Source organism: Penicillium cinerascens (genome assembly GCF_028974065.1).
Source record: "Penicillium cinerascens strain IBT 15544 chromosome Unknown contig_16_segment0_segment0, whole genome shotgun sequence".
Taxonomy (NCBI): Eukaryota; Fungi; Ascomycota; class Eurotiomycetes; order Eurotiales; family Aspergillaceae; genus Penicillium; species Penicillium cinerascens.
Genome location: NW_026695286.1, coordinates 1,303,800 through 1,326,131, shown reverse-complemented (window position 1 = coordinate 1,326,131; position 22,332 = coordinate 1,303,800). Strand labels below are relative to the sequence as shown.

Below are 22,332 nucleotides of genomic sequence, written 5' to 3'. Positions count from 1 at the left end.
CTAGTAGACGTTGTTCTTTTCACTCGGTTCTCGGATAAACGCAGGAACCTGTCCGTGGTGCGGTGAACTGTGGGGCACTCTGTCCAGATCCCCGGCCGAAGCGGCAATTTCTCGGAAATAACAATGGGCTCCGGCTGCTGTTCATAGCTCGTTTCTGGTGATCTGTGAGGGCCGATGATATACTCTAATTGGCTGCTGGATCTACGTCGAAATGAACACATCTTAGCCGACAATAGCGACCTGTCCTCCGAGTCTATGATAAAACACGCAGTCGTTAATTTCAGGTAGCCATTAAACCCATCACCTTCACAATTCGTCCCTATTAACACTGTTTAGGTGAAATACATCGTCTTTTGAGGCCATTAATTTGAAACTGCTTTCTTACCCAAGCTTTGTGTTTCCGGAGTTCAACATACTCTCCCAGTCCACATCGTCCGGCAATTATTATGAGAGATGTATGTAGAAAGCTAAAAGAGAGCAGTTTAATGGGATACAATCAGGTTTTTTGCTATGTAAACCAGAATTAAAAATCTCTACGGGTAAAACTGGTACCCTAGAAAATACGCATGATTAATTCGGCAAAAATGTAAGTGCCTAGGAAATCAGGCCCCGGGGGGTTGGTAGGATCAAATCTCTGTGTATATATCTTGGAAATCTAGTACTGTAGTACCTAATTGTTACGAAAAATTTACGAAATAAGCATTTCGGTCAGCTAATTTAATACTCGATATATCGTAGCTTGCATGCGTAGGGCCAATGTCTTCCATAGAGGGCTAATATAGATGCTGGCATGCTTTGAAGATTATTCTCTCTCCAATATTTCTGACAAAAACCTCACTGTATGTTCAAAAGAGCACCGCTTGAATAAGGCACTTCAAGTGTGACCACACCATCGGCGCCAACATGAATCGTCTCACCCGTTGTGATGTTATTCATTCGAACAGGTTTCCCATCCTCCAACTCGTAATTGTACGAGAATCCATCCCAAGTGACGCCCGTAATGGCATTGCTCCCATTAGCCAACAGGCGTTGTACCGAGACTGGTCGAGATGCAACTGAAGAAGGCAAGTGGAATGAATACTTGGCCTTCGGACGATTATTATCATTTGATGGATCAGCACCAAAGGTGTAGTTGTATTCCACCATGTTTACAACGGCAATCCGGGCCAGTTTGCCGTCGACGTAGGCCGCATAAGCAGACTCGGTATCCTGGCTAAGCGGGATATTCATAATCCGCACATCATTCACACCCTGGGTCATGGCAGCCACCATGGTATTTCCGTAATAGGGGGCCTTTGTCCCAAGTGTAGTCTTGTTTGTTTCAACCGGCTGCCATGCTGCGTATCTATAGTCCGTCCCTTGATGCATGTAGGCCCGTCTAATACCCTGAGACGCACAGTATAAATTCCAATCCACTCCCCAGAGGGCAGCTCCGAATGAGTTCGATAAGCCTGCTCGCCCTTCGTTGTAGAGGGAGTTGGTTTCCCCCAGAATATAGGGAATGTTAGGCGTAAGGTTTTCAGCTGAGAGACTTTGCATCAAGTTAATATGCGGTGCCGCGTTCTGGATCACCGCAGTATGATTCATCAGTGTCTTCTGAAGCGTGACTCCTGGCTCATCCGCTCCTCCCATGTAGCTTTATAATACAAACGGTTAGTTCATTTTCATTTTCATTTCTTCAATCTAGCCAATCGCCGCTGAAGATCGAAGCCCCATAGAGAAAAGAACTCACTTATGCTCAGAATTGAAAGCAATGTTCTTAGCATCATTGAGGCCAACTTGCCAGGTGGTAAGTGCTTTCAAGGCTCCAGTTATTCCTCCAAATGAGGGTGCCATGTATTTTGTGTTTGCCAATTGAGGACAATGATCCTCCATCTGCTTTTTCAAGGCAGCAGTTCGATTTAACCACTGGTGAACATAATCCTTCTCGGTCCAGTTAGCAGGTCTCACAGGTCCCTGAATAGAGACTGGATAATCATCAGGCTCGTTTCCCAATTCCCAAACCAACAAATTTCCTTTTCCAAGGGCTTCACAGGCTAGCGGCACCGTGTCAAGCAGCAGCTGTATATCATGTGAACTATTCTTTCCTAGGTTGAATCCATGAGAGAATTTGGTGTTTGGCCACGTCAAATAGGACTCAAAGAATGATGGACCCATGTAAATGATGTACGGATAGTCCGTTGATATAGAGGGTATGTAAGTGCCATTGATGGCTGTCTCCAGTGACGAATTATAGAGTGCGTAGTCTCTGTTTTTGTTTCATTCGAGTCAGAAAAATTATACGTGAAGGAAATAGACAGGGTTATTATACTGTGTAAGGCCACCAACTCTGATATGTGGCTTGATTCCTTGAATATTTTCCAGGTTATTGAGAAGGTTGTTTGAAAACAAGTTAGGCTGTGATTTGTTCCCTAGGGCAATATACAGTTAAACACATAGCGGTAAAGTCAAGACCCGAAAAGGGACTTACCTGCAAAATCGGGAAAGAAGACAAATTCAATAGAGAAGCACACGAATGGTAAAAGGATGGGAGGTCCTGCATCTTGGGGGACAGTCTCGCGGATAGTATGTGCATCACTAACTGAGAGAGCTGCAATAGATACGGCACTCAAAAGTAATGAAATTGAAGTGTATAGCATCATAACTCCCTGTATTGATTATGGAACTATATGTTGATTATTTGTCGTGAGTTGAGATCGAAATAATCTGATGAGATTACCTCAAAGTGGGGTTAGAATTACCTGATTGTTGTATTTACTTTCTCCTGGTAGAACCGAGTACTAATTCGGCTATTTGGTTGTTGATCGGGGGTTTGGGAACAGATCAGGGGAAAAAAGAGAACAAGAAAATAGACACGGATAGAGAAAGAGCAAGTAGATATACCCGACCGCGTAAAGCCTCGCATAGAGGTACGAAGACATGGTGCGCCGAATACTTGCACCCCTATTAGAAAGGAGCAGGATTTTCCAGTTCATGCACTGTCATGTTGCATCGTGAAGTTACAATTGTCCTAGTCGGAATATTGCAACAAAAGACGGGAAGCTTAAATTTCTCCGATAACGAAGGGTCAATGCGAAATCTACTGTACCAAAAATATTTCAAATAAATACCAACGATATAAGACATCTAAAGGGCCAAAACCCACGGTACGTACAAAGATAATTCAGGGATGATCTATTTAAGAGCCAATAGGGTGGTATATGCCAGAGAACGTCTTCCGATCACCAGCCGTGAATTCTGTTGCCGAGATTCAACTAGATCAGGCATGAATTATTGGATGATACTCTGGTTTCGATAGAGGTCACAAGCGTGAGGATGTTGTAGACAATACTTTGGAGTCAGAGGTGCAGCCATGACGCCGTTAGCGAGGAGGTACTCCCGGAAGTTCAGAATACGCTGGGTCATTAGGGTGGTCCGCTTCTGGCCGTCAGGGGAGCGATTACCGGACCATACCAGCTCTGCCAAGGCTGCAGCACGAGGCCATACAAGAGTAGATACAGTCGCGTCATCGACTGTCTCAGACCAAAGAGGTGCCTCTGCGCCGATGACATGTTTTGTCTGGGCCTCGGTGAGGTTGTCGGTAAAGTCGAAGTCGTAGATACGCTGCCAGGTCTTATAAGGCGCGCACCAGGAGCCGCCGTTACCACCGTAATTGAAATTCACGCCGCCTGGATTAGACTGCACGTCATAATCAGGATCGTTAGTGACGTCGCCACCCCTGCCACAATCCAAATAGAGAAAGTTGGAGGACGAAACGACAACATCGTAGCCACGGGTGGTTAGATTAGCGACGGCTTCAGCATTGTCCCAGGCCTGTAGGACAACATCCGTAGGAACATGATGGGCTGACATCGGGCCAAGCGCGGTATCCTCCCACATCATAATGCGGCGATTTGAGGTGGTGTTGCGGAAAATAGGGAAAGCGTGATCTACCCAGTACTGAACTAAGTCGTTATAGGTGTGCGGACCCTCGGCTAGCCACTCCATGGTAGGCCTGCTAAAATTATAGCATGTAGTCTGGAGCTCATCACCACCGACGTGGAAGAAGTTATCGGTAAAGATGTCGGAGAGCTCGGAGTAGACGTTCTTCACCACCTCATAGGTTTTATTGTTCATGATATCCAATTGACCGGGGTTCGGCTCCAGGGCAGTGTCCACCCACCACGAATTGGCACACGCAATAATATCAGGATCGACCTGCTTCCAACCGGAAGATGCATGGCCCGGCATGTCAATCTCTGGTATGATACGTACACCGCGTGCCCGGCCGTAGGCAATAACATGACGTAAATCAGATTCAGAGTACTGCTCTCGGAGTGAGTACGCATCCTTAGTCATTTCAGGATAAGCGCGAATTTGTATAGGCCATGATTGGGCGTCGTCCATATGCCAGTGTAAAACGTTCATCTTTGATAGAGCTAATCCATCGATCTGCTCCAGTATCTTAGGCACCGAGATGAAGTTCCGGCCGCTGTCGATCATAATCCCACGGTGAGGATAAAGAGGCGCGTCATGAATAATGACAGGTTCTTCGATGATGAGACCACCTTGACCGTCGGAAATAACTAGCTGTTGCAGAGTTGTGAAGGCGTGCATCGCACCCCAGACCGTTTGAGCATGAATTTGGATGCCGTTCTCGTTCACTCTCAGATCATATGATTCGTCAACTCCATGCTGGAGATCGGCGCCACTATCCACCACACTAAGCTGAACGGTTTGAATAGCCTTGACATCGCGCTTGGCCTTGGGTATGCCAGTCGGGACAGGTGGATAATTCAGGATCGGAGCTTCAATCGCTTGAGGGACCCATTGTATTTTGGTGATGGAATTCCAGGCCCGTTCAAACGCAGTATTAAGAATATGCGGATTGTGTGACTCGGTTTGCAGTTGAAGCTGCTTGACAGGGATAGGGCCGGAGGTACCCCACGTGATATTGCGGGGAGCGGGGAGTGGGTTGACCTTAACGGCAGAAACCGACGTCACCGTCGCCAGGACGCCAAGCCCGATAGAAAGCTTCATCGTGATAAGGGCAAAGGAGGTGAGAGGGCTAAGCAGAAAGTTGGCGATGGAGCTGGTTATATAGAGGAAGCCTAGCGCGCCAATTGCATGCTACAATCTCGTACCAAAATTCCCCCTGAGGCTTTGATTTCATCGAGTTTAGAGGTTACTAGCGCATTATCTACAGCAGGTCAAGTAAGTTGACGCGAAGGTACTTTCATGTTAAGGGGTGCCGATCATTATTTAGTGCAACCTCCGCGTACTACATCGGGGATTCAATGGCAATGCACAATCACCTTCAAGGCCCCAAACGAAGACGTTGGCGATAGGGATGCTATAGGGTCGTCTTCGCCACTAGGCACCATTCCCCCACACTAGACCCATTCAACTGCAACCTCGGCGGTTAGCCCGACGGTCCAAGCACGGGCGCCACCCGTCTTCTTGCGTCAAGCTATCCTCAGGGCCCGCACTTGCAGGAAATTCAATAGCTGCCTTGAATGAAACGCATGCGTTACATTGGTGTTTCGTCGATTGCAGCTTTTGAGAAATTTTCCGAGAGCCGGTATACCTAATCTCGTGCTATCATTCCATCCTTCGGGATAGCTCGTTTTTATAAATAATAAGGAAAAGCTTCTCTTCATCAGGTGAGAATTGGCATCTTCCAATTCACCGTTCGCGGCTTTTGTGAGAGCCTTTTTGAATATGTTTTCGCCCAGTGTCTTATACTTAAGCGATCGCAGCTTTACAACCGGAAAGCGAAACGGCTGCGTGCGTGGAAGTCCGAATTCATTAAGAACTAGTGGAAAACATCCTACAATAAGTCCATTTCTAGAAGTGAGTTTTTGAGCGCAACGAATCCTTTCTCTTCGAGATTTTTACCCTGTCTTCCTCCCTTGAAGTAGATATATTCTAGAGTTTATTTTAAGGTCCCATGAATTCAGCAAATACGACCACAGGGTGTGGAGAATAGGGCTTCCCGTCCGCTCAGCTGTACTTAAGCCACACGCAGGCGGGTCAAGTGTTTCCCTGTCTCCGACTTCGTCCCCGCAATTGTAGCGTCAAGTCGCATCACCGACCGTGCCCCTACCCTATAAACGTGATTTGGCTTTTGACAAATTCCTGGTGATGTCCAATGAAATCCTCAATAAATCTTCCGTTTTACGAACTACGACCCCTCGCCACGGTCTGGACATACCTACCGCTTCCTCTATTCGAGTTGAAATTTTTCCAAGTGATGTTACTCTGTCCGTTTGGAATACTTATCGGGACTTGATGCCCCGAACTACCGCTGTGCCAACCGTATAAGGCTCTATGGTTTCATTTTGCTGGTTTGGAGATGCAGAGTACTCGCACGTTCCATTGGCGTTTGGTATCGTCCTAGAACAAGCGGTCAAGTTGCTGTACCTATGCAAGTAAGTGGAAAGTGAGTGGAAAGCAAAATCTATATGAAACATTTACCCCTCGCTACATACGAGGGGAAGGGCCTCTGATGATGGGTGGGTCTTCGGAGCTTGTCCATATGCTAAACTGGTGCTCTATAGCCAATTGCCCCCACGTCCCCGACCTAACCAACAATCTCCACCAATTCTACCAATGCAACCAAGGCCCCTGACCCAATTCAGGCCGCCAAACCCCCAACATCCCGCCACCAGATAGCAAAAGAGGCCAACTTTTTTGGAAAGCGTTTTGGAAGAAAGACCAGTATATTTATCTTGGAGACGACGATGATTGGTTGTTTCTTGTATTCTTTTTGAACATGCTAAAGAAAGCTTGGAGTTCGTCTTCCCTCTTGAGCCGTCAATTTTGCTTTTTCCGAACATTTCCAACATCAGACTTGCTGTATGTTCTTCAATTGACCTCCTTATTTACATAACTGTGCGGCTTGGCTAACTAACAGTAGGCCTTCGCTATATCACCTGCCGAAAAGGGTTAACTCCTGAACGAAAAACCCTACGGAAGATGCCGCCAACATGAGATTTCTGAATACTATCATGGAATGCGCCCTTTCAAGTCGTCTATCTCAGCATCCTACCTTTGGTGGAGTCGCCTTAGTGATATCCTTCTTCACCTAGATATTTCAAGTAGCGGATTCGCAAGAAAAATTAGGAGGCTTGATGTTGTTCCGTTGGAAGATTGTAGACCGGACGAAGAAGATGTTGTAAGTGGGCCTAATTAGACAGTAATGTCTACCTACCTGGACGTTTAAAAAGATACCTAGAAAAATGGAATCAAAAGATGTCTAGAAAGAAATCAAAAGATGTCTAGAAAGACGTCTAAAGAAATACCCAGGAGAAGATTGAGAAGGACTAGGAGAATAAAGTATTGAGGTCCATTTGCAATATCTCCTTGGTCCGGCTGTAGAGGCTCTTAGGATAGATCGGTCGGACACCAACCTCAAGGCGGATTTCTTCAAACGTCAACGGCAAAATGCACCGAGTGCATCTTCGACGTGATTGCCTAGTCGTATAATTAATAAAAAGTAAAAACATACAACAGCAGGGATTCGCTGGTGGTCACCCACCCAACTACTAACCTGCCGGCGTGTGGCTTAAGTACGGCTGAGCGGACGGGAAGCCCTGTTTTCCACACCCTATGGTCGTATGTACAATGAGGTTAATTGAAGAGGCAATTAATGAAAACATACTGAGACGAGATCGATGCTACTATCTACCAGAGATGAAATAAAATACGCCGCAAAAGCTATTCATTAAAGAGCATCGTTAAACGAAGCCGAGGTGAATCCTTAGATCTATTCAAAAGGCAAGGCGCTACCTTCAACATCGACACACAAAACATTGACAATGACGAAGATAGGCTAGTAGCACTGTGCTAGAGAAAGTAGGCCACCGATTGGTAGTATTACGTAAATGAGTATAGTCGTGTGGCTCTTAACGTCCTACTGTTTGGGGCACTCGAGACTAGACATCAGTCCATTTGATATAATCTGTAACGAACCATAGCGGCAGTATAAGTTGTCACAACGTAAAGAGGATTAATATATTTTAGTCACAGCTTATACTCCTAAGCCACTTCCAATAGCTGAGATAAACGAAGAATAGGGCTTAGACGCAGAGGTATATACTAGTGAAACTATCGACCTTTATAGTGTCTAATATATTGCGTTTAACGCATAAAGCAGGCGGATAGTCTCGCTTAGTTGCTCCTACATTCAACCCCTTACACTGATAAACATTTCAATTCATAGATCAAGCACATACGACCATAGGGTGTGGAGAACAGGGCTTCCCGTCCGCTCAGCCGTACTTAAGCCACACGCCGGCAGGTTAGTAGTTGGGTGGGTGACCACCAGCGAATCCCTGCTGTTGTATGTTTTTACTTTTTATTATTTTTTGGTTCGTTGGGGGCAGTGCCGTGCTCGCCCTGCTCATATCACTGACTGGTCGACATGGTTACCTATTCCGGAAATATCTTTGTTGGGTCGCTGTTCGTCACTTGCTCAACTCACTGCGAATGCCAGGCCTAATGGTCTGCGACGGGGTTATCTTTTTATTAATTAACGGCCGAATCTCAGAACTTAAGAGTGAATCCAGCCCTGGTCATCTCCATTAGGAGCAAGAGGAAAGCTATGTACATGCTGCCACCAGGTCACAGGAAGACGGTTCCTGTCATTTTCTCTCTTCCTTGCTAGTTTCTTTGAAGACTTTCGCTGTTGTCCTTTTGGCTTTGCTGATGGGAAAAGCTGGCAAAATATTGTGTCCAGCCATGGTTCTAAATGCTTTTCCTTTCTTTCTTCGCTCCATGGCTTGAAAGATGAATATGATTTCTTTGGCTGGGACTCCTCAACTATTAACTCCTCACGATCACTGTAACGAGGATTGCGCTGGACACGCCAATAGGTGGTGGTATCGGTCACCACCCAAGAACACGCATAGTGTCCTATGCCATTGACTTTGATCGAGAGGTCTTCGAGGAGTGGATATCCTGGAGGCTTGGTGGATGAGATGGATTGGAAAATTGCACATGCAAGTTTCTCATCGATGATTGAATCAATTATCATCCTCCGTATATGCCCATTGCGAAGCCGAAAGGCAAATCCGAGAGAATCAGGGCAGAATTCGTTGTCGAATTCGTCAAATGATGGGTCGGTAGGCATATCATGGCCCTTGCCGAGTATCGATGTTGAAGATATTACATCTTCCCTGCGTAGTATTCCGTGTGGTTCCGCCGTGAGAGATGTTTCATAGTTCAGATCGAGATATTTGAGATTTTTTATCGTTCCCAAAGCTCTGTACAAAGCGACTTCTCTCGAGTTACCTTGCGTGCGATTTATCATGATCGCCAGTTCCTCCAGAACTGGACAGTGCTTGCTGATTTGGTAAATTTCTTGTTCATTCAAGCACTGTAAAAGTAAAGGCCATCTCAATTTGAACTTTCGCAAACGAGAGCCGTGGCGGTTGACAATGGACTCAATCGGAATGAGCGTGTGCCAGCCTTCCAATTCCAGTTCATCCAAGGGTGGCAAACTTCGTATAAACTTGGTTACTATTTCATAGCAATCCACCGACCTAGATCCCCAGGACCAAGATTGAATACCCAATGACAGAATTTTCAATGATGGTAATGGATGATCCATCACATACGAAAGATCAGTCGAGGTTTTTAAGTCGATCTTAACATCCCGTAAGGTGGCAAAATCAATATAATGACTCCATCTGTGGATCGTTCCGGGATTTATAGGCCCATCAGCGAATTGAAGTTTCTCCAATGAAGCAGGACGCTGTCGGGTATTTACTTCTTGTGATGGGAAATCTTGTGGAATCCAATCTGCGAGATGGACTGCTTTCAGGTTTGGAGCTAGCTCTAGCAAACATAAAAGACTTTCCTGGCGTCTATTAGTAATAGCTGAATTGCTCGCTCTCCTCAGTTTGACGGAGTGAAGAGATGGCGATGTTAAAATCTCAAGTTCCCGAGGGTCCCTCTTAGGGGAATCATGGCTGCGCAACCAAAAAGAATCTAGATGGAGTCGACACCGCGGCCGATCTCGATGGAGTGTTTCGAGAATGGAAGATGGAAATTTCTCAGGGTAATGCCAGACTAGATCGGTCATCCTGGGTAACTGCTTGATCAGATTGACCACAGGCTTCCACATGGATTCGAGATGGTAATCACCATCAGAGCGATGAAAGGAGTGTTGGGCCCATGGTGGCTCATCTGTGCACCCCGAGCCTTCGTGCAAGTATGCGTACTGGGTCGTGTATGTGTCTGCGGGTTTAACACGTCGGAGATCAGAAAGCCGAGGCGGGCTCCATTGGGGGACGTCACTTATACGGCGCCCGTGGACTCTATGGACAAGAAAAAGCTGCCGTACATAGCGAAGACCGTCTGCCTCCTGGAGCTTTCGAGTAAAGAGGCTCACAATTTCTTCGAGCTTATTATTTGCGGGTATCCTTATAAGGATATCATGGTAGAGGATCGATTTGATGAAAGGCCCACAAGAGGCATAGAATGCCCAGCTGCTTTTTGCGAGACTCCAGAGAGTTGGAGGATGCTCAAAGGCGAGATATTGAGCAATTATCTCGATGATCTCAGATGGGAGATAAAGGGGGCTGTTGCGAGGCATTTTGCCAATTTTATCAGCTCATGTGGGATCGGTAGTGTTTAAATGAGCGTACACAACTTTGGCCCCCGCGCGCCAAGAGCGAATCTGACGGCTCAAAATACAACATAGTCCAATGCCAAGAGTTTGACTCAGTAGTTCTCAGACTTTTTTGAAGTGCGCAACCGCTGACAAAAGACTATTTTCCTGAAGAGAACCGCAGCAGCGTACTGACTATTGTATGATAAGTGGTAGACCATTGTTTCACATGATTATTTCGTTGTACGATGAGAGTAGAAAGAAAACATGTCTTTTTGATCAAGAAAACACTTATGTTGAACAAAGGTATACGTATGTACACATGGACTAGTGCAATGTATTCACAAGACTTCTGTTCAATATCGCAAGCCCATTTCCTAGTCATGTTGAGAATTCAGCTTCTTGCGGAAAGCCTCTTCTTCCCTAACAATCTCCAATGGAAGCGTTTGCCCAATGCCGAAAAGAATGAAGAGCGCCCACTTCCACCGGAACGGATTGATCACGACGAGGAACACAAACCAGTATAGTAGCTCCGTGTATGTAAAGAAATCGAACGCTCCAGGCGGTGCTCCTTGCTTCATCCAGCGAGTGAAGTCTATCCAGGTCTTCATTCGGCCCTCTGTAGGCTGCGTAAGCGGATCAGTCAGGAACATAAGCAAGAACCGCGTATAAATTCCGATATGGATGTTTCCGACTGTCCCGATAGCGTTGACGTAGGTGCTGTTGTTGGCGCAGATGCTGAGATGCTTGGGTGGGAAGACTTGGAGATACCAGTTAGGAGGGGAGTAGTCATGCTCAAAGGAATCATCGGGAAGGAACGAGAGCGATGGTCGTTTGAAACCAGTAGCCATAATGATGATATCGCCTGGAACGACCTTCTCACGGCCAGGTCCACCCTTAGGTACATCCCTCGATCGGTGGTTGAAGAGAATACCGTCCTCTTTCACTGACACAATATCACCACGTAGCCAACGTGCTTTGCCTTCTCGAATGAGGCGGAAGATATCGGAATTCGCCATAGGAGTCGTGGTAAACAAGCCGCTCTCAGGGGCAATGTCCTTTAGGTCGCGATAGAAGAACTTGCGAAGGAGCCACTCGGGCACCCACGCAAGAGAAGTCTCCTCTCCCCAGATGTTACAGGCCAGCAAGGACTGTACCAGGATATTGCGTGGTATAATCCATTTATCCGATCGCGCGAGAACATCGATCTCGGAGGCTCCCGAGTGGACTGCGAATTCCAATGCTTCAATGGCGCTTGCACCGCCTCCAATGATGAGAGCTCTTTTCCCTTTGATGTCTTTGCCATCGAGATCTGACGAGTGGCAGATAGTACCGTTAAATTGATCTTGATCTGGCAAAGGTGGCATTTTAGGATCTCCACAAACCCCAACGGCTGTGATAACGCCGTCAAAGCTCCCGTATTTCTCTGGGTGGCCGTTGATAACCCACTTGCCAGACGACTTTGCCTTTTTAATGGACGTTACCGGTGTTCCGAATTCAGTGCGCTCCTCTAAACCGTATCGTTTCCACAGGTCGACGATCTGGTCGCGAATTTCGTGTTGGGTGGGATATGCGTGTTTGAATTGCACGGTTGGGTGGAACCGATACATGATGCTGTTGATTTGCAATGCGGATGTAGAGTTGACGCGCTGTTGATCATGAGCGACCGATTGACAAATATGGCGGTCTTCTTAACTTACACTCCAAATGCCGCCCAATCCATTCCCTTTCCCGCGTGCCTCGAAGATTTGCACGTCGAAGCCATGGCCAATACAATGTGCCGCTGATGAGATACCCGTCAAGCCGGCACCGATGATCGCGATTCTCCTCTTCGGCAGGCCCTTGTGGAAAGCATTAGACGCGGACCTTGAGGGTCCAAAGATCCAGGCGACGAAGTTTTGAGAGATGACATAGAATATCGAGAAAAGATAGAGCAATGGGTTCGTAATGAACAGAGTGAACAATGACTGAGCCATGGTCACGTTGGGAGGCTTCTAGGTACGTAGAGCCGAAGAGTGTAAAGGAAATATTTACAGGCGGAAGAACGCAATAAGAATATTTGAGAAACAAACTTAGCTTCTGCCTAAGTTATGCCTAGGTGCAGCAAGGATTAACGGAGTGACGTTTTTATGGATCATCAGAGACAGATTGTGCAATCGATATCCACGCCTTATCTCCCGGGGTCGGGGTGACGTCAAAGGTGGGATGCAGGATCCTCCCGACCTCGAAAGCTAGACGATGCCGTTCTCTTCAAAATGGAAATCACTACAAGCTCTTAATGTATATCCCACGCTGGTCAGGTCGGTTATTCGAGTTTGATGTTTACCCAAACTTGCTATTCTAAATCATAACCATAGGTACTCGAAAACCTGAGTTTGGCTGCCCCTTTCATCAGCTCGTACCTTTGACTTCACAATGACGCCGATCATCACCCGCATCCAGGTCTCGGCGCCATAGAATCAAGACAATCCCTACCTTTTATACCCGAGAATTGACCGGAGAGCCCCTTAACTTCCCTTGTGATAGTTCTAGAAGCATAGAGCTGGCCGATGACACAACCACCACATTCGCAGCGAGAGGGCCGAGATGCCCTCATCCGACTTCCCCATTAATGTCTCACGGAAGAGAACAACATTATGCCTGATACGGAAGCAGAGAATGTGCCGGTCAATGGTACCATCAGCATGAACAGCAACCTGAACCAATATCCCCATAATAGCTCCGCCGTTCCCTCATCTGGCCAGATGATCAGCCCAGCGACAATATCCGTTTCAGATGACCTGAAACAAGATCTAGCTGCCAGCAACGTTAACAATGCAAAAGGCGACGTCAAGTCCCAAAGCGTTCCTGCAAGACGCAAGCGACAGAGGAGAGAGATAACCACCACTACATCCTCCAAGGCCAGTCAAGCAGCACGATTATCGCCTCGTATAACCCGCTCGCGCTCATCCTCATCTTCACCCCAAATAACAAACATGACGGCGTCACCGAAACCGGCGCCGCCCCGACGAAAACGAGCAATACCTACCCATTTACCCTCTGCCCCCAAGTCTCTCCTCCGCGACACGATTCCAGCAAATCTGATTCTTCTCCTTGTGGGTGTGAACCCGGGAATCCTAACTGGAACAACGGGGTATGCCTACGCGCACCCCTCCAACCGCTTTTGGAAGCTCCTGTACTCGTCCGGGATCACGAAAATCCGTCATCCGCCCTCGGACACCTATAAGCTTCCAGAGCTGTACAACGTGGGGAATACGAACCTCGTAGAACGGCCCACCCGCGACGCGAGCATGCTCACTCAAGCTGAGCTTGACGCCGGTGTCCTCGCGCTAGAAGCCAAGGTGGCGGCGCAGCGGCCCGAGGTAGTGTGCCTGGTTGGCAAGGGTATCTGGGAAGCTGTATGGAGGGTGCGGCATGGACGCGCGATTCGCAAGCAAGAGTTCCGGTATGGGTGGCAGGATCAAACAGAGAATATGGGCCGCATACCTGATTCGGACTGGAGCGGCGCCCGGGTTTTTGTTGCCACCACGACGAGTGGGTTGGCTGCTGGGATGACTATGGCGCAGAAGGAAGCCGTGTGGGCTGAATTGGGGACGTGGGTGGTTCAGAGAAGGATTGAGAAGGGGCTAGCTTCACCTAAAGACTGACAATTGTGTTGATGTTGGTGAACCCGAATAGATCCTTTACAATATTGGAAACAAACACCTGGGCAGTTACTAGCATTCAAGGTCTACGTTTCAATTGTTTTGTCTATGCTGCTGAAACAGCAACAACCTTGGAAGAACATTATGGAATCCCAATAGATCAAAGCCGGGCATATTACCCTAGCCATAAGCCTTCCATTACATCTTCAGACGTGTAAGATAATATATATATACATACTCACGAGGCAAGGAAAAGTCGGCAGGATGCCAGGACGAGCGGACGGCAACAAAAAGACCATCCGGCTCAGCTCAGATCATGATAAAAACATGGTCAAGTCCACATCTGCGATATGGAACCAATGTACAGAGAAATTGAAACCAAAAGAAAAAATAAAAGCTGCACCTTATGCCTCGGACTCGGACTCGGTCACGCAAGAGCCATGACAGAGGGAAAAGAGAAAAGAGTTGTAACTGGGTATACAGCGTGAGTAAGCAAGGAGACGGGGTAAGCAGAAGCCCAGCAGGGTTGGTTTGCTTTTTTTTTCCGTCTCGTTACAGAGAGAAGGAAAAGGTGAAGTCGTAATGGACATGAGTCTATCGCTAAGTTATATTGCAAAAAGTTTTCAGGCCGTGAATTGTCGTTGAGAGAGTCCCGATCGATGCTCGGGGTGGGCATCGGTGTCCGTGAGACGGACGATGGGAGTGATTCTCCTAGTGAAGGAGATGCGGGCGGTTTCGTTGTTTGGTGGTGTGGTTTCGAGATTGTTGGGATTTTGGATATCGTCGTCGGGCACGATTTTGACGCTGGAGCTGACGGAGGCGGAGTAGAAGTGGGAGCTAAGCGGTAGCTGGTACTTGACAACACCGCGGACGATCAGCTCGAATGGATGCTCGAGAACCTGTTCCCAGCGCTCTGTGCCGCCTTCCTCGGTTTTGTTCCCGGGACGGGCAAGCCGGATCTGTCCCATTGAAGTTGAGGCCACCTGTGACCACGCAGACGATTCGAAGGAAAGCGGCGAGTCAAAGCGGAATACTCTGCCGAGCAGCATGGATCGCGCATCGCCTTCAGGGTCGTTGATAGGATCAGTACCGTGATCGACGCCGTCCTTGTCCTTGGTGTGCTTCGACGAAGAGACGCCAGACATGGCGGATTGCACGCAGTCCATGTTGCCCAAGCACCGGACAATTTGTGATAACTCCCAACGGCGTCGGCTTTGCTCGACACGTGGGAAGCGATCAAGTTCATCCGACCCGTGGTCTCGCCAAAATTTATCCGTACCGACGTACCGACTCTTGGCGAAAATGTTGATATCGGTGTCGTCAATCGTCACGGGGAATATATTGGGATTGACAGCTTGCACGTTGAGATCCAGCATGATTTCCTGCTCAGATGCGAGCACGTTTTGAATGGCAACGACTTGAACGTCCAAAAGGGTCTTCGTCGCGGCCATAACGAACGAGATGGCACCGCCAGCTATAATGAGCAAAAGCAGGAGAACAACGGCGCATGACCCATAGCGAGACAAGAACCCGCGTTGCCGCTCCATATATTCTAACTGCCGCAAGCTAGCACTATTCGGGCGCCGACCTGGGCGACGATTCGAATTCCGTGCACCCACCAGCGGCGTACGTTCATCATCAGCTCCTTCCGCATCGAAATCATACACCTCACCCGCCTTATTATCGTTGATGTTTTTATAGTTGGGCGACGAGCGGGTATTGCCATTTCGCGAATGCCGATTGACATGTCCAAGAAAATGGCGGGGTGACTTCATCTGGGTTTGCGGTGGGAAAGGCTGCTCGCTATCGAAAAGCCCAGCGTGTAGTATACCGCCGCGTCCGTGGCGCCCAATGTGCTGGTGGCGTGGGGTGACCGTCCCACTACCGGAGTTTTTGGCAGCATGTCGGGTTCCGTCTGCATCTCCAGACTCGCCATCCATGCTGGGAGTATATCCGCTGTTCGTAAACTTCATGCTGCGCTTGCCGGTGACGCTGTGAGCACCATCCCGTAGTCCACGGGCACGACCAGCCAGCTGGTCCACTTGGCTCGCCATGGAGGTAGCGCTGGGAGTTCGAGAATGGTATCGGGGTTGCCGTGGAGGATATGGATCGGGTGGATTAGATTCATAGACAAATGTCTCATCGGAATCGGAGACATCAGCCTCATCCACAGCATTTGCAACCTTGGCCTCGAAGATATCCGCCTTGCTCGTTGCAGGTCCCGGATTGAGAGTATTGGGACGGCGGTGTTTCTTCTTCTCTTTGCGAGGCCGAATTGTCTCAGTTGAAGGCTTCATGCGCAGAGTGCCTTGATCGGCACGGCCGCCGTTGCCTCGTTCACCAGAGCCAACTCCCAAGGAGACTTGAGGTATTGAGCTGACAGTCTCGGTCTCCACAATCATGTTGCGCACCGAGCCTTCACTAGGTTTTCCACGGGCACCGCTCAATGAGGTCATCGACCGCTTTGGCATGATCGTCCCAGAAGTCTTGCCTCCCCCAGTGGCATTAGGTTTGTCTTCCTTGGAGCTCCGGTTACCACCGCTGTCGCTCCCACTTTCTGTATTGTGTTTTGAGGCTCGGGGGGTCGGGTCCTCATCAATCGTGTGTAACCGTGAGTCGTCCGGGGTGGCCGGCTTAGGAGCAGTCTCAGTCGACGGAGTAGAAGGATTACTGGTCATCTCCTGAACTGTCTCCAGGGAAGGTCCTTGCCCATTGACACCCCTCGTAACCGTGCGTGGTGAGTTTCTGTCCGCCTTTCCATCGTCTTCCGACGGCAGCTGGGTTCGTTTATGGGAGGTATTCGATGGTGTAGACTCCTGATCCGTACGACGATTCCCCGCCCATGACGGCATGTTGGCCTTTTCCGGGCTGAGGACATTGACTGGTGGCTGAGAAGCGGGAGGTGCTGATATAATTGTAAGCGCGTCAGTGGTAGGTGTCGGCGTACGGGGAGTAGGCGATGCGGAAGAGGGTAAAGGGATCGTTGCGGGCTGATCGATGGAAGACGATCCTTCCTGACTGCTTTTTCGGGATCGAGAAGGCCCTCGGCTGGCGGAGGAGGAGGAGGGATTGGCGGTCCGTGAAGTGATTCGGACTGGGGAGGATTCACGGGAGGAGACGGCGGAATCAGTGGTGGAAGAATTTATGACGAGCTTTGGAACCTGGCCCATGGCAAAGCTGTGAGATTTAACGGTCGGGCGCAGCGTCTCCACGCCGTCACCCTCGCTGGCCGCCCGATGCACAGTATTCGAAGCCGCCTCCGCATTCTTGGCCCCTCTGGATCGCGCAGAAGCGCCATTCAGGTAAGGCGGCCTCTCGGACTCCGCAGCCATGGCCACTATCGAGTCAGATTGCACTGACGGGATGCAGACTAGTCAGGAGAGCCGAGAGGAAGGCGGACAGTTGGGCAGGAATCAAGACCCGAAAAGGGAATCGAAAAAGCAAGGTGCGACCACAAACAGGGAGTGGCTTCGACGGTGAAGAAATGTGTTGTCAGGTTGAGACGTTGCGCAGAATACGGGTCGTTACGCGGGTGACGGTGCAGGGAAGCGAATAGCCGATGTCCACATGCTTAAAGACGGATAACCGGGGTTATGTTGAACGAGAGAAGGTATGGGCTGCAGCAGGATGCAGGTTGCAGGGGTTGGGTAGGAAACAGAAGATCGAAGATCGTGGAGGGAGGAAGAAAGGGTGTGAATCTAGGAGACGATCAAAGATACCCGATCTCACAGCTTTGTTTGCTGGGGAAGCACGCAAAAAACAAGAACGTCTAGAACCAGCCGGGTGGACGGTGGTTGGCGGAAAAGCGCGATGGGGGGCGCCGATCCGGCTCAACGTTGTTGACTGGCGCTGACTTGTTTTTCATGAAACGGACGCCACCGCAGTTCTTGTGTTCTAGCGTTGATCCGCTGCAGAGTCGGTGACCAAGCCTCGGTGCAAAGGTGGCCAGGGCCGGACCGGGAGAGCCAATGATCGTGGCCCACGTCAGGGTCGAAGGGGCCTGGCACTGCAGGGGAGGCACGCGGACAACGGTCTAGACTGCCGGTGCAAGTCTGGAATGAAGAAAGGCCAGGTGTAGGAGGAATGTTGATGCCGGAAGGAGGGACAGTTGAGGAAGAAGAGAGAAGATGGGAAAGTCGGGAAATCGTGTGTATTGTTTCAACATGAGGTTAAGATTGTGACAACCCGGGGAAAACCTACCGGACGAAGTGATGACGCAGGTGGGTAATAAAACAAGGTCTACAAGCAGGAATAGGATCAATACAGCGGTATCGGCAATACCGGCAATAGTGACCTCATCGTTTCCGTTTTCCGGTTCGCCCGATTCCTTGCAAAACACACGTAATATACACAGTACATTGTACATACTTCAAAAGTCCTTGGAAATATACAATCCGAGCACGAGAGCCACCCCCGGAAGTCAGGGAATAGAGAAAAACAAGGAAAAACCAAAGGTCCCGTATGCCATGACCATCATGTTCGCCACTCCAGGATCTAACGCCGTCGAAATGCTCGTCTGAACTACCACGTGTATCAAGGTAGAGAGATCAAAATCATGTACAAAAGATAATTAGGATAAAAAGAACAGCAAAAGTCAGGGGTATTAAGCGTGATTGGTGGAATATCAGACACAGGTTTCGAAACCCGTTAGACGATATTGTAGACCCTTTTGGCAATCAAGAACGAGGCAAGGCCGAAGAGAAGCAAGCCACCCGTGACTAGAGAAAATTAGAACCTGATCATATCTATAAGCTCTGATGGGGGCAACATACTCGACCAAAACCAAGATAGGCTATCAATATCTTGACCCGGCACCTTCACGTTCATCCCCCACATACCACAGATAATATTCATGGGGAGTACAATGGTACCTAGCACAGTCAGCTTGCCCAAGACATCAGCTGTTTGCTCTTGGCGCTCGTTCATGAGAATGTTGATCTGCGCCAGATAGTTGGAGTGTGCACGAGACAAGATCCTGAACAAAAACAGTCAGCCAATCTCCAGATCCCGGTGAAACTCAAAAAAAAACAAGATGGGCAACATACGTTTCATAATGCGTCAAGTTTCCAGTCATAGTCATAATGTGATCCTGAATATCACCCAGATACAGACCAATCTCTGACTTGGGTGCCACCTCCCACTGCTCATTGCAGCGCTTGGCAAACCCCTTGACCACGTCGGCCTTGTTGCTCAGCAGCCGATACAGCCCCATGACCGTCTTGCGGCATTCACCAGTGCGCCGCAGCATTTCACCTGGTGCAAATGAGACGGTTAAATTGTCGCCAGAGGAGGCTTCCTTGCTCGAAGAGTGCATCTGCATGATCTTCTCATCGATCTCGTCGACCTCATCCTCGATGTTTTGAATGAGGGGGCCGAAGACGTCAGTGATGTCATCAATAAGAGCGTAGGAAATCCAGTCCGAACTCAGAATCAGATAGTCCATGAGCTGGCGGATTCGCCGTCGCACATTGGCTGGGTGCGGTGTCTGCGAAAAGTGGAAGGACAGCACGCCTTCACGGAATACAACCACGTACATATTCACAGGCTCGAGATAGTTCTCGCTGTTTGTATCCTGCTCGAAGGTACGATAGTTGACAAAGTAGTAGCTGCGGAAGAGCTCCACCTTTTCTCGCGCTTCTTGCATCATGATATCTTCTGCTGTGAGAGCGTGGATACCGAATGCCTTGGAAATCACACGCATCTCGGCATCGGTTGGGGAGAGCACGTCCAGCCAAAAGGTTGGACGAGGGCCGTATCGTTTGGGCTTTGGAGGAATGTTGGAGTGTGATGGCGAGGCTTCTCGGTTCGATCCTGGACCTTCATCGCTCAGCACAGACAAGCGCGGAGGACCCCGGTTTCCATTATCTCCGTTGCGTGATTGATCCGGGGCGGGAGTTGCGGTGCCACTGGTGACATTTGAAGATTGTAAATCGTTATGCGAAGGCGAGACGCGGGTGCCGGTGCGAGGACCCCAGTGATTGGCACCACTGTGCTCCGCATAATCACCTTCAAAGTCATCATCATCAGATGAATCCTCCAGTTCGGGCGGGTCGGGGATGAAGAGCTCTTTGAAGCTACCACCTGGCTGAACCAACTCGGATATGGATTGAGCGTGAATGGTACTCTGGAACTCTTCGTTGAAATACGTGAATCGATAGGGCGCGTCGTCCTCTTCGCGTCGCCACATTTTATACTGAGGACGAAGGCGGCCCTCGATGAGCATAGGTTCGCTGATCTTTTTGACACGGAGATCTCCACTGCGTTCCTCTTTCTCCTCCCGACTCCATTCTTCAAGAACCGATAGATCCGGCCATTGACGCTTGCTACGTCTCCGCCGTTCACCATTCATCGGCATCCTTGGGCCTTCGTCTCCTATCTCGGAGATCTCGGTGGGGAAGCAAACATCCTCTTGCACTGGCAAGGCCACGGTTCGGCGCCGCCGCAGCTCCGCAGGAGAAACATGCCCGGAATGAACGGAAGAAGGTGTTGAATGTCGTGCTGTTCCACCTTCCATGTCGATCACGGCATCATTTATGCGGCCCGTCGACTCTCGACGGGTGTCCATGGATCGCCCCAACGGGAAGTCAAAATCAGCACCCGTAACCACAGCATCGTCATAGTTCATCTCCGGACCCAGCTTCGGTGAGCTTGGAATCGACGGCGGGTTGTTCACATCATAGTCGCGCTCTACGTCGGGAGTGTAGGCTGGGCTATGGTGACCCCGTGGCGAGCATTGCGATGAGGTTGTCTGAACGGACGCTCGTCGTTGACGGGAGAACGGGCTCGGTCGAGAATCAGTCCCATAGCGACCGAGACCGGAGGCATGCCCGGAAGGAGGGCGCATCAATGGTGTCCGATCATTCGCCTCGTCATCATCACTATCCCCATCGTGGTGTTGCACTCGACTTCCTCCTGGAGTATTGCGAGATCGAGATTCAAAAGACCGGAAGGCACCGGCGAGTAGAGAAGGACGGTATGTTGTAGCAGTGCGGCTCTCTCGTCGAGGTCGCATCATGGGCTGCGCACTGTTTGCACCCCAATTGTTAGAGTAGTGTTCTATATTGCAATTGCTTTGAAGTGTATCAAAGAAAACATACCGATGGTCCAGCAAGGCATCGCTCTCGATGCTAGTATTACTCAAATTACTGCCGAATTTGAAAAATGACGGACGGTCTTTTGCTGTGGGCGGCTCCCCCTCCATCGAATCTCTGGCCCCGCCGCTCCCAGTTGTGGCTCCAGAGTGATCATGAGATTCCTCTCGATTAGGCGTGAGGAACGATTCCTGGCGATTGCGACGTTTGCGGTTGCGATTCTTCTTGCGTTTTGAAGCCTTGGAGGACTTACCACCGCCATCAGTCGTGGGGAACTCTAAGCGGGTCTCAGATGTTGTGGCCGGGCCATGGTCTCGACCGCCCATTGGACCGTTCCCAGTCCTGCTATCAGTGGAAAGTGGGTAATCGCTGCGTTGGGGGCGCGTTCTCGGACTCGAGGACGAGGGCGACATGCCCTGCGATAGAGAGCCGCCGAGGGCGGGCGTCGGGGTCAGGGGAGGATCCATAGCAGCGGACTATGTGTACTGTACCCAGATCGATCGCACGACGATATGTATGCCCTGTGCGCCCACAGCGCTGAGAATGGTGTTTGTGCAGAATCTGTCGACGAGGGGACGTGCCCCATCAATTGATTCGGCGATTTTTCCCGTCCGGGAACAAAGAGCTGCAACGTCTGTGCTGTGCGTGTTGTGATGGCGCTGTTGGTCACGGCGAGAGGGTTCTCGGCATGTTCGACAGGTGATCAGCGTTCGGGCATAAATGGGATCGAACTGGAGCTGGAGCTGGAGCTGAAGCTGCTCGCCAGGAATGACGCGGGTGGCGAGCCAAGGTGGAACATCAGGCAAGGCGGTTAAGTGGGCAGAGCGAATGGGAAGCTCGATACGCAGACCGCATATACGACCACGTTTGGTGCAGGATGGAATGTATAGGAGCGGCGGGAAAAATGGAAGGGAACAAGTGAGCAGGGTCTCGAGACTCGAGAAAGCTGAGTGCCGCGGTTCCCGAAGTTGACGTTGGTCCCACGGGTTGCCAAAGCTCGATT

General features: G+C 49.6%; 6 protein-coding genes across 6 annotated transcripts; 1 reads left to right on the top strand and 5 right to left on the bottom strand.

Annotated features, from left to right (window-relative positions):
• Positions 1–834: 834 nt before the first annotated feature.
• Positions 835–2,648, bottom strand: N7498_000461 (glycosyl hydrolase family 79 C-terminal domain-containing protein; the record flags this gene model as incomplete). Its single annotated transcript, XM_058447524.1, has 4 exons — positions 835–1,636; positions 1,733–2,248; positions 2,312–2,411; positions 2,471–2,648. Coding segments are annotated over 4 exons (1,596 nt in total), but the record flags the coding sequence as incomplete, so codon positions are not given.
• Positions 2,649–3,270: 622 nt separating this feature from the next.
• Positions 3,271–5,019, bottom strand: N7498_000460 (beta-N-acetylhexosaminidase; the record flags this gene model as incomplete). The annotated part of the gene is made up of 1 exon (XM_058447523.1): positions 3,271–5,019. One exon carries the CDS (start codon positions 5,017–5,019, stop codon positions 3,271–3,273), a length of 1,749 nt encoding a protein of 582 aa, XP_058312934.1.
• Positions 5,020–10,971: 5,952 nt separating this feature from the next.
• On the bottom strand, positions 10,972–12,570 carry N7498_000459 (flavin-containing monooxygenase; the record flags this gene model as incomplete). The annotated part of the gene is made up of 2 exons (XM_058447522.1): positions 10,972–12,243; positions 12,295–12,570. The coding sequence occupies 2 exons, from the start codon at positions 12,568–12,570 to the stop codon at positions 10,972–10,974; spliced, it is 1,548 nt and encodes a 515-aa protein (XP_058312933.1).
• A 660-nt stretch (positions 12,571–13,230) lies between these two features.
• N7498_000458 (mismatch-specific DNA-glycosylase) lies at positions 13,231–14,241 on the top strand (the record flags this gene model as incomplete). The annotated part of the gene is made up of 1 exon (XM_058447521.1): positions 13,231–14,241. One exon carries the CDS (start codon positions 13,231–13,233, stop codon positions 14,239–14,241), a length of 1,011 nt encoding a protein of 336 aa, XP_058312932.1.
• A 620-nt stretch (positions 14,242–14,861) lies between these two features.
• On the bottom strand, positions 14,862–17,570 carry N7498_000457 (putative phospholipid metabolism enzyme regulator; the record flags this gene model as incomplete). The annotated part of the gene is made up of 1 exon (XM_058447520.1): positions 14,862–17,570. One exon carries the CDS (start codon positions 17,568–17,570, stop codon positions 14,862–14,864), a length of 2,709 nt encoding a protein of 902 aa, XP_058312931.1.
• Positions 17,571–18,885: 1,315 nt separating this feature from the next.
• On the bottom strand, positions 18,886–21,796 carry N7498_000456 (magnesium transporter CorA family protein; the record flags this gene model as incomplete). Its single annotated transcript, XM_058447519.1, has 4 exons — positions 18,886–18,956; positions 19,011–19,213; positions 19,284–21,263; positions 21,336–21,796. 4 exons carry the CDS (start codon positions 21,794–21,796, stop codon positions 18,886–18,888), a joined length of 2,715 nt encoding a protein of 904 aa, XP_058312930.1.
• Between the last annotated feature and the right edge of the window lie 536 nt (positions 21,797–22,332).